The sequence below is a fragment of the Artibeus jamaicensis genome, unplaced genomic scaffold (genome assembly GCF_021234435.1).
Source record: "Artibeus jamaicensis isolate MK-2021 breed Jamaican fruit bat unplaced genomic scaffold, CSHL_Jam_final scaffold_1031, whole genome shotgun sequence".
NCBI lineage: Eukaryota > Metazoa > Chordata > Mammalia > Chiroptera > Phyllostomidae > Artibeus > Artibeus jamaicensis.
Genome location: NW_026522026.1, coordinates 5,339,217 through 5,356,623, shown reverse-complemented (window position 1 = coordinate 5,356,623; position 17,407 = coordinate 5,339,217). Strand labels below are relative to the sequence as shown.

Here is a 17,407-nt window from a genome sequence, read left to right as displayed (position 1 = left end):
AAAAGTGAGGTGAATGACCTGGGGGGTTGGGGCTCACGAGAGCCAATGTGAATGAGGGCTAGAAGAGTAGAACTGATTAGAGACGTATAAAAGAATAATGACTAAGATACGGTCTCTGCCCTTAAGGAGCAAAGCAAAGACAGGGAACCCACCTTGAGAAGTTGGTAGCTATTTGCCCTGGGGTGGGGTGGGGTAGAGTTTAGCAGGTTTCTTCACAGGTCTAATACATTAAGAGCAGTGATTTTGAAACAAATAAAAAAGTCCTAACCACCCCCAAACCCCAACAACACCCTTTCTTTTGGCCACAGAACATGAGAAAAAGCTTCAGTGAAATCTGTTTTATAAAAGTCTTCCCAATGTACAGTTAAGTGATGAAATGACAAAAAAAACAATGAAAAAGATGACCTAGGTGTGGCCCACCAACTCTCAGACCTTGCTAGGGGGAGTATAGATGGGCACGGCCTAAATAAAGAGCAACTTTGTAGCATCTAACAAAAACTTCAAAACCAACAAAAAAGGTTGCTTCACCCTCGCCTGAGGACATTTCCCCCCATTGCTTTTCACAGGAAGAGAAGGGAGAAGGAGACGCACTGATCCGGATGCGTCCCACACATGACCAGACTGGGCGTGGCACGTGCCGGGACCAGGGAATCAAAGCCACAGCCTCTGCACGTGGTGGCACGTGGTGGACGGCTGGGTCACAGGGTGACGCTCTGACCAACTGAGCCACGCTGGCCAGGGCCCAGGAGAAAAATTTTACAGTAACACACCTATCAGTGAAAAACAACCTAAATGCTCATCAGTAGGAGATAGGTGAGTGTGGTGCATGCATACAATGGAGTATTTATGTGGCTATTCAATGTGGAATAACTCTATACAAACTGATATGGAAATATCTCCAAAACATGTGGTTGAATGACAATAATAAGGTACAGAACTGTGCGTACAGTACCCTGCAGTTCGTAGGGGGAAACATACATAATCACCCACATATTTGTTAATGTAAAGAATGTTTCTGGCCCTGGCTGGTGTGGCTCAGTGGATTGAGCATCAGCCTGTGAACCAAAAGGCTGCCAGTTCGATTCCCGGTCAGGGCACATGTGTGGGTTGTGTGCCAGGCCCCTGGTTGGGAGCGTGGGAGAGGCAACCAACCAATGTCTCTCCCACACCGATGTTTCTCGCCCCCTCCCATCCCCTTTCTCTAAAAGAAAAACACATTTCTAGAAGAATCCTTGAGAAACTAGGAACAGTGATTGGCTGTGGGGAATAAAAGTTAATTTTCCCTGTATTTCCTTTTGTAACTTTCAAAGTATGTACCATGTACGCGTATTACGCTATTAAAAAGCAAAGTATTTTTAAAATAGCCTCTCATTTTAAAAATATATTTCATGTATCTTGAGACACCCCACAAAAGGCAAGCAGCTGTTCACTGACTTTTTCAATGATGCAAATAATTTAATAAGCATTCCTGAAGAGCACAGCATGCTTTTACATTTGGGGATCACTTTGATCTTTAAGAAGATAAGGAAATATTTTCCTAAAGTGTCTTACATCATGAGCCTATCAATGAGTCAGAAGACGACTTAATTTTTAAATTGAGCAAACCACGTTTGGCCTGTGGGTGTGATTGAAACAAAGCCCTTTTGTCGCATTCCTGACCACACAGACAAGGAAGCTTTCCTGCGTGGGATGGGGAGGCGGGCGAAACTGGAACCGGCAAGTGACACAGTGTCCTTTTGCAGAGATTTTGCCCTAACACAGAGAGATTCAGGAATGCAAAGCCTATGTCTGAGAAATCGACAGTAAAACAGTTCAGGTATTTCAAGCAGTATTCACGGATCACCTACAATGTTCCTCCCACCTTGCTGAGTTACAGTTGGAGCTTTGGGAGGTCACACAGGGCCTTGAGGAGTTCATAGTCTTGTTGGGGAGTCTTGGGTGCAAGAAAAAATACCAAACAGAATTGGAATGTTATTCATGCAAAAATTATTTGAGTGCCTACTAAATACCAAGTACCATGCTAGGCACTTGACCTTTAAGCATTCATGTGATACAAGACAATTAATGAGACTATGAGGTAAGGGAGAGAGATGAAGCAACTTGTCCACAGTCACTAGAGTAGTGAGGACCTATTCAATGCAGGCATCTGTGGTCAGAGCCTGTGCTCTTCTAAGCGATGAGCAGTAGAAATAAGGTAGGGTGGGCAGAGCAGGCAATAAGCAAGGAAGCAACTAAACAGAATATTTTCACAGTTATAAGGGCTCTGAAGGAAATAAAACTGGGTAATGTGAGGGTGATTGATGTTACTACTTTGGGTCAGGGACCGCTTCTTTGAGAGTGCCTCTGAACCCCAGTGATAAGAAATGGTCAACCATGCAAAGAGCTGGGGGCCGAGAATTTAACACAGACAGGACAATGAATGCAAAAGCCTTGAGGTGGGAATGAATTTGGGGTTTTTAAGAAGCAGGACAGTGTGGCCAAAGGCTTGGGAGTAAAGGGAGGATGGCAGGACAAGCCCTCAGATGACAGTGGGCCACGCAGGCTACAGAGGCATTTCAGAGCCAGGTGTCGCGAAGCTCAGGTGCTGCTGGGGGCCGACAGTGGGGTCTGGAGCCAGCCAAAAGGCTGGGCAGTAGTGGGATTTTAGTGACCATGAAGGATTCATATGCTGTGGGTAAATGGAGAAAGGGACAACGACTCAGAGAATAAAACATTCTAAGAATTCGAGTTAATTTTTTTGTCGATGCTATTCTTTGATGAGTTGTTATGCCTGAGACTTTAGGCTGTTCTGCAAGCACTAACATTATTAAGCCATGCCGGTTATTACCTGGGCATGAGTCAAATGTGTAGGAATACATAATATACTCAACTATCAGCATTACAAAATAGAACATCATATTTCTTGATGCCCTCACAAACCCACCACCTACCTACCCATCCACTGTTGACTCAGTGCACAGTGCTGTAACAGAAGGCAAAGTCCACCCCAACAAGATCTTGGTCTAGCCCCTCCCCCCAAAGAAAGAATATACAGTGGTCAATATATTCTGTCAATTCTGTTCCTTAAGGATCATTTTGAGTGTTGCTACTATTTCCCCCTATGTTTCCTCATCCACTTTTAAAATTAGATGAATATAAAGACCATCTGTGTGATCACCAAAATGTCTCAAATCTTAATATTTTTTCCATATTTACTTCTAGTATAATTTTGATTGGTTTAATACACATACTTAAAAAAAAAGGATCAAAGCCATTGAGCATTTCCTAGCCCTTCCACCAATTTCCCCAGCTCCCTAGAGCTAATAACCACTGTGGCTAATTTCCTATGTATCTTCTTCAGTTTTTTCCTTATGCAAATGCGAGCAAATATGAACATAAAATCCACTTCACCCCTTTCACAAAAAGAACTAAGTGTGGTGTTCTACCCTTGTTTTTCCAATGTAACGATACAGACTAGAGATCATTTGTGTCGGTCCTTACAGAGCTTCCTCATGCCCGTCTTTCCTGTCAGCCGCCCCCCGGCCTTCTACTGTGTGTGTACATCATGTTCACTCAAGCAGACCCCTCTTGCAGATGCCTTCTGGTTTCCAGTCTTTTGCTATTACAAATAATGATTCAGTGAATAACCATGTCCATACCCTGTCTTCTATTCATGCTGACATATCTGCAGGCACTCCTAGGAGTGGAATTGCTGGCTCCAAGTAAAATGAACTCGCAATTTTGATAATTATTGCTAAATTGCCCCTTTCACACTTTAAAGAGGAAACAAACTCAATATTCACAATTAAAGGTCATTATAGAAGTAATTTGGGTGGGATTATAATTATATCTCCGTTAGTATAGAAGAGTAGATGATTCATATTTGAGCAAGAATGCATTTTTGGCATTTCCTGTTGACAGGAAAATAATAGGCCCTAACTAATGATAATAATATACACAACAATTTGAAAACTATGACCAAGTCAAGTTACACTGAGCTGCACTCATGAGACTGTTTCACTTACAGATCCAGAAGGAACTCTGAAATAAAAGCTGTCCTGTACTGATATATGTTTTCTATAGGTCCAGGGGAATGGAAAAGCTCTAAAGAATTTTTAAAGTTGAAAAAGCCTATCATCTTCCAAAATGAAAATAAAAAGGCAGTAATTGTCCCTTAACACACAGCTGGCAGAGGCATTGTTCTGACAAATCCTTTAGCTGTTTAGGGCATCCCTACCCTCTTGTTTCTAAGACTTCTGAGACTATACCTCAGACTTTTGGGATTCAAAGAAAAACCTAACAGGCAAACTTTTTCAAGGCTTTTATAATTGCCTCAATAACAGCTGTGTCTTTAAAAAGTGGCTCAGTGGGTAGAAAAGTATGCATTAGGTAATATAACCCCATAGCAACACCCGGTCCTTTCTGGAAAGAGCTCTTTTTAAATGTCACATCCGGATAATATGCCCTGGGGACTTTGGACTCTGACAATGGAATCAGAAGTAAGAGTGAAGTCTGCTAACAGACCTAAGACTCTAACATCTAAAATTTGCATAAAAGGTTAAAAGAAAACCCCACCTTTTCTACTCAGATACTTTACCCCATTCCTCCATACCTGTCCCAGTATTCTTTCACTATTTATCTCCTTACCATCCTCCATTCTGAAACATTTCTTAAAGATTAAATCTTATTGATAACCACACAAAACTATTACTATAAAAGAGAAGGACCAGCAACGGGAGTGGCTGTCTTGCACTAGTCACCAGAGGTTGATGATGTCAAAATGTTCTTTTTTCTCAATATTCCCCTTTCAACCCTCCTCCCCTCAACTCGGACACACACAGAGGAACATTCTCGCCCCCTTCCCACACTTCGACATTTGCATACAACTCATGGCACAAGTTGATACAAACACTGTAACATCTTCGATCTATAACAGCATTCAGCTTTGTCTTTCACTGACTTTCAAACTCAATTACAGCAGAATAGCATAGCATACACAAATAGCATAGGCTCTGTCAACAAATAACTTTGTCTTCTTAACTCTCAATGTGGAACCAGGCATTTTATTTGTTGGAGGAAAGAGGGACTGGCTTTTACTGATTTCTTCAGATATCGGATACTCTGATTTTAGAATTTTCTTCTCCCCTGTTTCTCTGTGCTGTCAAATATGCTGCTAGAGCTTTGACAGGGGAAATCACTTCCAGGCAGGCTGGTTGTCTTTCACACACAGACACATGCAGGTGCCCACAAATCTCACAGATCTCAAAAAGGTCAGATATTGCAGAGCACTAGAAATATCGTGTGTGCCCCTGAATCTCTGCCTTTTATTTTCTTAAGGAAAAGTCACTTGGGACCCTCCCAGAGGACCCCTGTCGGACACACTGGGAGCAGCTCGGCAGAGCACGGCAGGGCTCAGTGCTGTGTGCCTCTTCCCTTCTACTCAGCGAGCGGCAGGGCCGAGGGGCAGGGTACCCAGCACTGTAGCTGGAAACACGCCTCCTCAATACATAAATCCACAGCATATTGTCCGTTGAGGGTTTAAAAAAGTCCACATACCAGCCAAGATATTTTGAAATCAAGCTAATTAATTTTTATAAAACACCAAAGTATAAATTACTCACTAAGACAAAAGGGTTGTTTTTTTCCTTTGTGAGACAGCAGGCTAACCTTTATTGTAGTGATTTTCCCCCCTAAACATCACTCCATTAAACAAAACAAATAAATGCCCCAAACCTCCAAATCAGAGAAACTCAACTCTCTTTTTGAGTCACTTTGATGCATTATGTTGTTTTTCCTCTTCTCTATTTTACTTTTTCTTCATTTAGAAAGAGGCCACAAATAAAAAAAACAAAAGCAACAACAAAGGAAAGGACAGAAAGCATTACTTTCAGAAAAAATTCTTAAACAATGATCTAAAAAAATTATATTTTAAAATCACATTGGAAAAGAGCTATTCATTAAAAATAAAGCTTTCAAGTAATATCGGAACCTGAAAGAACAGTGAAGAGAAGAAGTGGAAAACTCTCAGAACACTTGCTCTAACTCATTGGTTCCTGCATACGGATATGTCCAGATTGAATTTACAGTAAGAAGTTTAACCTCCACCAATACTCACTCATAACCTGACACTGTTGGGCAGAAAATAATAAAATTCAGAAGAATGTGCTCTCTTACTTTCAAATGAAAGAATGCCAAATAAAACTTGAAAAACCAGCCCTGTGATCCCTCTTTCTATATATGTTTTATAATATAAGCAGTTCATGTTTTCTTTTTTACCCTTTATAAGGTATAATAATAAAATGAGTGCCCATAATAATAAATATTCAAGTCATCTTCAGATCAAGAACATTAATTACTATGACTGTTTTATCTACCTGTTTTTTCCATATTATATTTTCTTTTAGGTAAAAGTATCCTTAGAACCCAGCATTGGCCTTAAGCAATAACTCCAAACCAAAATTTTGAATCAATATAAGGATAAGAGCTGAACTCAAATTACTGTGAATAATGGAAAAGATAACCAAATATTTAATACTTTACTTGTAATGGAATTAAATGATGTAAAACGTGCAATCTCAATCAACACATTTCATGCAAACACCAAGTTACGTTAGAAGACAGGACCTTGCCTTTGTAACTGAGAATATATTCACAGGTTCCAATCCTTTATACAGATGTTGTCAGTGAGAACAAACAGACAACTTGGCTACCACCACGCAGGGTAAGGAGGCTTCCCCAGTGAGAAACAGGAAGAAATGCTCCGAAACTCCCCAGGGAGCAGGGGAAGCAAAACCCTGGAGTACACAACACAAAGCGACTGCTTATCTGCAGGAGCTAAAAAGCCACTCTAAATACACACATCACGGAAAATACTGCGACAGTGACGGCACCTAGCAGAGAGGATGACTGAAAATTCTCTCAGAGATACTACTAGTGCACTGACTTACACGAGGTACGCAAATAACGATTTTCATGACAATTTAGAGAAATGGGCTTAAACTTAAACACGTGGTTGGTTTTTTCTTTGTGAACAGACATAGCACAACATCAAACAGATGCCTGTGAAAGGCTTGTCAGTTGAGAATCTTGCCGTGAAAGATTCTAAACCTCATTCCGACATAACAGTGGACTTACCTTGTGGTAAACAGAAACATCCTAGACAACAACCCCCTGGCCAACTGAATGTCACAGCCAGGAGTGCGGTAAAAAGCCATTACTCCTGCTACTGCTCTTTGTGTTCCTCCCAGGGTTGCAAAGCCTTCCGGACAATTCCATGTGCCTCCAGTCAGGCAGCCTGAACCGCCCTGAACTTGCTGAGCTTAGTGCAGGTGGGAGGGACTCTGATTCCCACTCACCTCTGTAAACTGGCCAATTAAAGTTCAATTCCTGCTCTAGAAAAGGGAAGAGAGAAGGTGACTCTCTTCCCAGTAATTTTTCCTGAGAAGCACCAGCATCCAAGGAATAATAGCATGCAGCTTAGAAATGCCAGAATGCTATTCTGTGGGCAGGAAGAGGAGGGAAGCAAGGAAAATCACCTGCTGATAAAAATGCATCAAACTGAAATCAGGAAGTTTCCTTGAATGATCTTCCCTGCTAAACCCACGCCCTCCTTCACATGCAAAAATGCCACTATCTGCAAGTGTGTTCATTGCTTTAAGCTGCCCACAGTTTGGGAGGCTGTGAAGCAGGGGTCGGTTCTCTAGCAACATCCACCAAAGCCTCCTAAAGCACACTGTCCTGAGAACACTATGTCAGCATCACAGGGACAGAACTCATTGCCAAGGGAAGTGCAAAGTGCCAGCTGAACTAACCTTGCTGCTCAATTGCAAATGAATTAGGAGTCAAACCCTGAGCTTTCCACTACCCATCTTTATTTACTTTACCAAGCACAAAACACATCACCATATATGGGTAAATGCTTAATAATTAGATGAGATCATTGTTAGAATGATGGTGGTGACTGGTGGTGGAAGGTGGGGAAGGAATGAGATGTTCATGGAGGAAAGCACTGGCTCGGAAAGTCTGGAGTTTTAAGCAAGAACATTTTGTTTCCTTTACCAACTCATTGAACTACCCTAGCCTAAGGCTTCATAGATTTTTTTAGGGAGACATCTCTGCCAAGATAAGTTAAATGTAAGAGAATTCAGGAACCAAGCAGGAAAGGATGAATGAGTCTAGATGTGTGAGAATAGTAAGCCCTGGGCTACTAAGAGTCTCTCTTGAACTCAGTTGTTGGGCTGGTCCCTGTTTACACCTGGGAGAAGGGAGGCTGTTCCGTTTGCTCTTTTAAGAGAGAAATCCTTCCTCGATATCTTTTCATGAAATGGGAGCTATGTACACCTGTGGCCCATTGGATGAGAAATTGGCTCATGAGGTGACCCAAGCACTTTTAAATCCGAGACCACTGTACAGGTTTCCATGACGAGTCAGACTTGCTCAATGCCCACTGACCTCCCACCTAAACACTCATTAAACTCCTAAGAAAATAAGCCCAGCATGTCTGCTCTCTGTATGTGGAAGAACTAGACATCAGCATCTTGCCCCTTTCCAAATTTCGGATCAGGACTTAGACCAAAGCCAGCTTGAAACAGCTCCCAGTGACCAAATCTGGAGCAATGTGAGCAATAAAGTAAGAAACGGTAGTACTGGATTATAATCCACAAAATATGACTGATATATGAAGGAATCCTTACTGATCTAAATAGTTGAATAAGTAAATGAGCGGGGAAGAGAGACAGCTCTTCCTTAGAGTAGAATTCCAGAGAATAAATGTAGCAGGAAATACAGAATCATGTTTACAGCATTACAGTAATAATTGCTGCAGACAATATCTGCTGGTGAATGCTAAGTGTGGGAGAAAGTGCGAGAGGAGAAACAGGATATTTGCATAGCTTCAAAGTTATATCTCCAAAGACATTTATTAATTATAAAGAGACAAATAATAACTTTATAATGGAGAAACCTGGCAGACTTCACCTTAACCAAGTAGTCAAGGTTAATATCACCAGTAACAAAACATCGACATTGGGTAATCCCTGCAAGGACATACCACTTCTGTGGTATTCTTGCCAAAAATGCATAACCTCAATCTAATCTTTGGGCATTATCAGCCAAACCCAAACAGAAGGCATCCTACAAGAAAACTGGCCCGCACCCTTCATAATTGTCAAGGTCATAAAAGGCAAGGAAAGACTAAGGAGGTAACAGGTTAGAGGAGACTAAGAAAACATGACAAGTAAATACAACATTTATAATGTTTATAATGCAAATTCACATGTCCGCATGAAGGAATCCCCCAACTGCAGTCAGGGAAACTGGTATCAACAGCAACATTTGTTGAGTGCTTATGACGTGCTGGGCACCACCACGAGTGCTTTGCATGTGCTAGCACCAATCCTGTCAGGAACCCAGTGTCTGGGTAACAAACTCATTTTTACAGACAGGAAGCCACAAGAGCTGTGAATTCTAGGTTGTCTGATGCCACGGGCCACATCTAACTCACTATATCACACTGACCTTCATGCTGGGCACAGACTTCCATGAGAGTGATGAGACAATAACCACAGCATTACACCACCACCAAACGTATTTTACTGGGCTGGCCAAAAGGTTGGTTTGCTTTTTTCAGTACAATGGCTCTAGTAGCACTTTGTTGTCTTTAACCTGATTTGAAACAATTTTGTTAGATTGTATTGTGACAGCTATCACATCGGCATGCCATAAATTTAAAAAGAACTTACCAAATTGGGGAATTTTGGTATAGCCATTTTAATATTGAAGATGGAAGAAAACATGCAATATTTTGGGCATGTTATGCTTTATTATTTCAAGAAGGGTAAAAGCACAGCCGAAACACAAAAGAGATGTGTGCAGTATGGAGAAGGTGCTGTGACCGACTGAACCTGTCAAAAATGCTTTACAAAGTTTCATGCTGGAGATTTCTCACTGGATGATGCTCCACAGTTAGGTGAACCAGTTGAAGTTGATAGCGATCAAATCCAGACATTAATTGAGAACAATCAATGTTCTACCATGTGGAGAATAATCAACATACTCAAAATATCCAAATCAACAAAGTTATTGGTGAAAATGAAAAACATGTCTTGTATTTAACAGAAAAAAACTAAGCAGACTTTCTGGCCAACCCAATACCTACCATTAAGTTCTCATTTCCTGTGAGTGGGCTCTGTTGTAAGTGCCTTGAGTACCTTATCTCATTGAATCTCCATGGATTTCCTTTGAAGTAGGTTCTGTTATGCTGACTGTTGAGGCCATAGAGTATAGTGGCTACCAGCTTGGTCAAACTGGCTGAGTTTGAATCCACCACCTGCTAGTAGATTCCTAGTGCAAATCTCCCAGGGGTGGTGTGACAATTTGATTGACAGGCAAAGTCCTGGCATACCATCCAGCACAGAGAAGTGGCTGTAAATTTTTATTAGGCTAACTTAGTAATCTCAGGACATTCTTCAATTAGAAACAAGAAAAGTTTTAAATGAGTATCAGCTCAAAGATGAATTAATCTTGCTGCACAATTTGACACATTTGTCACTTCCAAAGTATATGACACTGGTATATTACTCTGGGTGTTTTAAATTACAGTTTTAGAAACAGTTATGGATATAATTTTTTAAGATATTTGGCTCAAATAATTTGAGGGACCCCTGGATTATCTCCCAGGAACTTTTGAGTTCTTCAGAACTTAAATTTAAAAGCTGTCATTAAGATGTTATCCTGCAGAACTCTTAAGCTTCTGGCCCCCTTGTTGGGCCCCTCCTTACTGCTCTCACTAGCCCCATCTTCACCAGCCTCGCCCCCAGTTCCCTCTTCCAGCAGCCAAGTCCCTTCCCTAAACCCCTTGGTACCGACCCCCAGGCCTCCTACCTGTGCTTCAGCCGAAGCTTAGCTCCTCCTGACCATGTCGTCTTTCTGTGCTGGGGGTCAGACGTGCGGTACTCTGAGCTGAAGGAGTCAGAGGTGTCAGTATCTGCAGGGCCTGGGTCCACACAGGCATCTCTGGCAAAGAAAAAAAAAAAGAAAACAGGAAGTTGAGCATGATGGTGTTCACGGGCAGGGGAACAAATGAATCTAACAAGAATCATGCCTGAAAATTAACCCTGGAGTTAGAGCAGTGTTCTAAGCCTGCACCCACTTAAGTTCTCTGCCCAAAAGAAAGCAAATCCGCTACTGAGGGTCCTCACCCTTTCCTATCTATGTTTCTGCAAAGTAATGAAGTGTACTTTCAATTTTAGAATATCAGATTTTCCAAACAAGGGAGAAGAAAGACACACTGTTAATGAGGCTGAAATCCCTTGTGATTCAACATCTTTGGGTAAGTGAAAAACGGGACTCGCTGAAGCAAACTGTCTGGCGAGGTGGCTCCCTGAGACCGAGTGCCTCACTTTTGAGGAAAGCGCTCAGCAAGTGGAGCAGCCCTTGCTCTGGTCAGTGGGTGGCAGCTCAGAGCACATGCCAGCTCCTGAGCCGCAGCTATTTCAGATTGTTTGGATTCCACCACGCTGCAGGCAAGCCTTCCGTGGGTCCATTTAAATCCACCCTCCCACCCCGGTCCCTTCCTCCATCCCCATAACTCGTTTCCTCCACACTCCCAGGGAGTCAGAAGAAAATGTTAAGCCCCATGTGGCCAACGCATCCTGCCATGGAAACAGGCATATTTCTTCTCCTTGGGAGAGTCTCGGCTGTGGAATTTCCAAATGCCCTGACTGCCCCCTGCACTGGACTCTGAGGTAGGTTTGCCACATTCCACTTTGCCGGGTACCAGCAGTGCTTTCAATGTGCAGATCTCTCTAAGCCTCTAAGAGCTGACTGGTTTGCCCCTCACAGGTAGGAATCTGAGAAGGTGCAAACACATGCTGTTTCTCCTCTGCATAGGCCTTGCTAAGGGAGGGGGGATTACTGAATGGTATTGATTTCTTGTCATTTCAGGATATGGAAGATGACCAGGGAGTTTCCATTTCTAGGCTAAAGTTTCATTTTTACCTTGATTATATTTAAGCACCATCACCTCCTCCTGTGCATTACTTTTCTCACCAAATTCCTGGCTTTGTATAGTTTCATTATATACCTAAACTTGGAGTCTGAAGACTTGGTTGAGGTTCTTTCACTTATGAACTGAGTAACATTGGGCAAATGCACTCTGAGCCTCAGACTCCTAGTGTGCAACGTGCAGTTAAGAGGTAGAGTGCACTATGGTTAGGAGGCTGGCTCTGGAGTCGGTCAGCCTGTCTGAGCTGTAGTCCTGGTTCTACCCACTGATCAGGTCTGTGACTTTGTCCTCTTCGTGCCTCAGTTGTCTCATCTCTGAAATGGGTGTAAAAGATTGTTGGGAAGCCGCCAATGATCCAGGTAAAACCCTTAGAATAGAGCCTGGCACATATTCAGCACTTAGCAAATTAGCCACTCCTATACCTATCTTGCAGAGTTGCTATAAAGTTTCCAGACAGTGTCAATGAATTGTCTAGCATACTGCCCACACATGGTTTGTACACTGTCTTACTACAGTACCTTCATTTTAGAGCTCCTGTCAACTAAGATGTTATGAAAAACAGACACAACTAAAAAGGCTTTAATTTATGCTGGAAATAATAGTGAGAAGAGCCTTGGCTGAAGAGTTAACTTGACAAAGACTGCAGAATTCATCTTGTGGTCTCCACTTAGGATTCCTCATAGAACCCTCAGAGCACCAACCCCAATGGCTGTCTGGCTCAAGCTGTGGCAGAAAGTAGGTTCAGAGGCATCTCACCATCAACTGCATGAACGTAAAGATTACATGAATGCAAAGAGTACACCCAAGACCTCCCACTGCTATTGTCCTTCTGACAGCAAGCGTTCCCTTCCAGCTCTCCTCTAGACCCTAATGTCTGCTGGAGGAAAACAAAGACCAGGCCTGAGCACTCAAAAAACCTTTGTGGCATTTAATAACTTCCTCATTTTTGCCTTAAACCACAACTGTTGGCTCTGTCCTTTTCACACAGTGGCTGAGCCCTTTCTCTTTCTTTGCCCACACTGTACACAGTCACAGTGAAGGGCTGGCATGAAGAGTGGACAAATGGGAGAGAGATGGAAGCATGAGGAACACAAAATCGTCTTATCTTTTTACAGACTTTCAATGCATGACTCATTTCACTCTGAGGGAAGTGGAGACCAGCACCCAAGTACTGCTCCCCATGGCCACCTGTTGTCCTGTCACCTTGCTCCTCCAGGGGACCAGCTGAGGTCAGCAGAGGGTTTGTGAAAGCCCTAGTGCTTGTTGCCGACTGCAGTCCCCGGGCTGAGTCACATGCAGCCTCCCTGCTAACCTTCCCCTCCCTCCACTCCTGCTGGGCCAGCCTACTTCTGAGCAGGCTGCCTAAATGCACCACACCTACCAGAACAGCCTGGAGCAGCGATTTTCAGTGGTGTGCCGCAAGAAGTTTTAAAATATGCAATACGGGGGAGAGGGGTGCAGGGTGGAGGGGAATGAAGGGGGGGAATAGAACAACTGTAATGGCATAATCAATAAAATAAAAAAAATAGTCAAAAAAAATGCAATACCTGTTTACTCAGGGGCACTGACCTCTTTTCCCTTAGGTTGTCAAATATAAAAATGACCAGCCAGCACAACAGCCATCTGGTGTGAATGAATCAAAATTATACCTACTTTTTTTTTTGTCAGATGGGCAGAAATTATATTTTTTGGTTGGCCACAGAATTTTAGTAATTAGTTTATGTGAGCCGTGAGATGAAAGTGGTTAAAAATCGTGGGGCTAGAGAGTGTGTGGGAAGAATCTGCAGCACCCAGAGGGTACTTTTTCTGGAATAATCTGAAAAATAAACATTTTAAAATCCATATGTTCCCATGAAAATAAATTCCACAGTGAATCTAGGTGGAAAATAGTCCCAGACTAAGTGGTGGGAAGCTTACTGTCCCAGAGACCCCCAACCAGAACCCTCACTTTTTTGTATATGCAGATACAATAATTGTCTCCCCTTGCCAACTATTGTATCTGCCTATTGAACTTGGGCAGTCTCCAAAATCACGTGATCCTACCCATCTGAAGTTACTGTTCTACCTGCTTCACAACAGACTCGAATCAACCAAGGCTGCCATGTGCTTTAATCTCATCGGAAATGGTGCTGAAGTGACTACAGCAGATCATTCCAGGTCTTTCCCATAAAAGGATATGTCTGCTTTCCCATGTGTCAGGAGTTATTCTCGTAACTTTTCTGGAAAAACTAAATTCTTTAGCCCCATTTTCCAGGTGAACAAACTGACACACGGAGAGTTTGTATATTATGGCTCAAACTACACGTGGATGCTCATTTGGGATGATTACCACTGAGAACCACCCACTCTTCTTCCTTCCAGTTTAGTCTTTTCAATTTTTTTCAGTTTATGTCACAAATTCTGTAGTTCTTGAAATTACTACCCCAGATTTGGGCATAATGGGTAAAGAATGGTGATGATGGAGCTGTTAATTTAACACGATGAGTTTATTTTTACTTCAAAGATACTCAAAGGCTACAGACAGGGTTTTACTTAAAGATACCAAAAGATACATTGTAGAAACCCTGGGATCAGTGAAACAGCTTCAAAGTGAAATGTACAGAAACAAACCTCCACCTTATGGGACTACTTCCAGATTCCCGAAAGGTACCCCTGTCTCCTGGCTTATCCACATTGTCCTTCAGGTTTCAGTTTGGACGTCGTTTTCTCTGGGTGCAGGTCAGGATGAGGCTCCCCGCTCCACGCTAGGAGAGTGGCACGTGGGCAATCAACGTGCAGTTCACACCGGCCTCCGACAGCCTGTTTGCTGGGCTCCACCACAAACTCAGAACGGCAGGGCAGGCTGGCCCGGTGCCTGGCACAGAGAGTTGCCCAATAAATGACATACTGGTAAATGTTCAACAGATTTGTAACCTTTCTTCCCTACCATCTCCTTTTAATCCATAAATTAACTCACTGACAAAACTAATGAGACATTTTGAGGGGCTCTTTTGATATGGTTTCTTGATGTTCTGCAGTTTTGATATCTTGAACTAGGAAGGATGAAATAGGAATCACAGCGGACCTGAGAAGGGTGAGCAGGGGTTTAAAAAAATATTGTGACCCACAGTCTGAGTATTGTCTTACTACCCCCAAATAGTTAAGAAACTAGAAATCTAGATCAACCACCTACATGTTTCTGCCTCCTATGATGAGTGCATTCATATTTTCTCCTCTTCCTGGCCCCTAATATTCATAAGTTGTGCTTTCCTATTTGGTATTTTAACAGTATTGTTAACTGTTTTCTGAATCAAGTTTCAGCCACCACAAGGAGAGAAAGTTCTAGATCATTCTATTCCTGTTGTTCTCTTGAACACCATGACACTGAAGGAATAGGGTAGTGAAAGACTCAAGGAGCTGGGCTTCCTGATTTCTACCGAATTTAAATAGTTTTAGTTTGTCCTTGGGTGGTGAGAAGGGGCAGGAATCCTGCCTACTTGGCACAGACAGTTACAACCTTAGGTGAGTGCTTGGTTTACCTATTAAAACCAGTGATTTCTTCCTTTCTATTGTGTTTTGTCCCACAGGGAACCGCTTCCTAAGTGGCCACTTCCACTCCTGTCCTCTAACTCAGCACATACACAGGAGACAGCATAAGCCTGTAAAAATCTAAATGGATTGTGTCCTTCTCTAATAAAGCCCAAGCATCGCTCCTGCCTGCATGGTGGGTAAGATCCAAGTTCTTTAACTTGGCCCGAGACACTCAAGTGACCTGACGCCTGCACACCCACTGGTAAATATTGCCCCTCTCACTCCACCCTGAGCTTCCCACCCCCTCCAAGCTCTTCACTTTTACACATGCTGTTCCCTCTGCCTGGAATAGTCTTCCTCCCAATTCTTCACTGGGTTGGGTCGTCCTCGGCCTTGGTCCAGGTCAAACGTCACATTGGAGAATGCCTCATCTACTGGGAATAGTCTTCTTCCCGACATCTGGTCTTTTCCCTCAATGCACTTACAGTTATGTGCAACTGGGCACTTGACCATGGTCTGCTTCCTCTGCCAGACAGAGGAAGCTCAGTGAGGTCAGGGCCCATGGCTGGCTTTTCTTCAGTTCTGTTTTTTCAAACCGTTCCACACCCAGGACCCAGCACAATGAGTGGCTTATGGTAGGTACACAATACAGATTTGTTGATTGAATTGCAGGAGATTGTCGAGGGAATAGCTGTGCAATGCATCCAAAACGTAGCTCTGTGCCTTTAAACTGTTAAAAGCATTAAATTGTTTGCGTACATGTTTTGGGGAAGGTAGAAATCAGTCTTCTTTTAGTCACTTTCTGTACAGCTTGTGAGTCAACTTCTTTGTGAAAAAAGAATTTGGCCACAACTGTTGGCCCATTTCTTTAGCAGCTGGCTTTCATGGAGTACAGAGGACCAGGGTTGGGGGACTTGGCCAAACCCTTGGACCAACAGCTGGCACTACTTGGCAGTCTTGCTGCCTTCTGTTTCAAAGCAGCCAGAATGCTTTCTGAGATTAAGCAGACAGAAGTGCATTCACAGGGGGCTACATTTGCCCTCAAACGTAGAACCTTTTGGAGAAATTCCTTTGGATTTATCTGGGTGTATGTTTGTACTTGTTTTCATAATTTGCCTTATTAAAAGATGTGTTCTTGGTTTCCTGTGTTCCCTTTTTTCTTTTTATCCTGCTCCAAGCCCATCATGCATGAAGCTGGACTTACTGTCATCTCTCCGTTCTGTTAGCAGATCTCTGGTGTCATCACCAGAGGGTCCCAGGACTTGTCCCTTCAGTCTCCCACAAGTGCAGAGGGCCTGCATCCCCAGCTTGTCCGGTGTCTGGGAGAAGACTTTAAGAGCTGACGCTGCAGGTTACAGATCTTTGTTCTGAGCCTAACATAGCTGTTCTTCATCTTCTGGTGGTTGAGCATTTATCAAAGGTTTCATATTCTTAATAAATTGCCCTTTCTTTAAAAACCCCTTGTTTCTGACATTGACCTTTTGGTACCTGTATATTAAGATTTGACCTCCGAGTCATTGTCCCTTTATTACTCGTTTTTTTTTCTTTTCAAATTATTACTGACCATCTAGAAAACTTATTTTGTATTCCCTCAGGCCTGTGTCTTATCTGGCACTCTCCATCTCGGGTGTAAAGAAACCTCTCCTGACTTTTCGCCCACCCTGGTCTGGCCTGTGTCTGGTCTCTGCTCTGTGTCTCAGGCTCACATCAACCTGCGCCGCCTGCTCCTCTCGCTGCTGCTTTGTCTCACGTAATTTCCCTTGAAATGACCCCGACGAATCCACATGTAATATTTACACCACTGGCATCCAGCATACTACTGATTCTTTCTGAAACCATAAGCTTAACCATCGCCAGATCTTAGCCAGTGACCTCTGTGTCAACCTTACACAAAGGCTGGAAAAGGGTGGGTAG

At 42.9% G+C, this 17,407-nt stretch overlaps 1 protein-coding gene and 2 long non-coding RNA genes across 9 annotated transcripts in view; 2 read left to right on the top strand and 1 right to left on the bottom strand.

The window, feature by feature from the left end:
• The window catches only part of LOC119050636 (uncharacterized), a 59,788-nt gene extending 58,745 nt beyond the window's left edge, over positions 1–1,043 (top strand). The window contains exon 3 of the long non-coding RNA XR_005082786.2: positions 567–1,043. This is a non-coding gene — a long non-coding RNA (uncharacterized LOC119050636). The remainder of the gene's footprint in view (positions 1–566) is intronic.
• The window catches only part of SHROOM3 (shroom family member 3), a 281,246-nt gene that overhangs the window by 44,177 nt on the left and 219,662 nt on the right, over positions 1–17,407 (bottom strand). For 5 of the 6 annotated variants that reach the window (XM_037147043.2, XM_037147044.2, XM_037147045.2 and 2 more), the window contains one exon: positions 10,861–10,992. In XM_037147043.2, coding sequence (XP_037002938.2) covers positions 10,861–10,992 — 132 coding nt within the window. Of the gene's footprint in view, positions 1–7,113; positions 7,515–10,860; positions 10,993–17,407 lie in introns of those variants that run through there. The other variant, XM_037147047.2, reaches the window with a different exon arrangement.
• Positions 11,233–16,994, top strand: LOC119050635 (uncharacterized). 2 transcript variants are annotated; one of them, XR_008389789.1, is made up of 5 exons: positions 11,233–11,308; positions 11,589–11,723; positions 13,099–13,212; positions 15,550–15,755; positions 16,720–16,994. It is a non-coding gene; the product is annotated as an uncharacterized LOC119050635 (long non-coding RNA). The 2 variants fall into 2 exon arrangements; XR_005082785.2 differs by lacking the exon at positions 11,233–11,308 and having other exon boundaries at positions 11,427–11,723.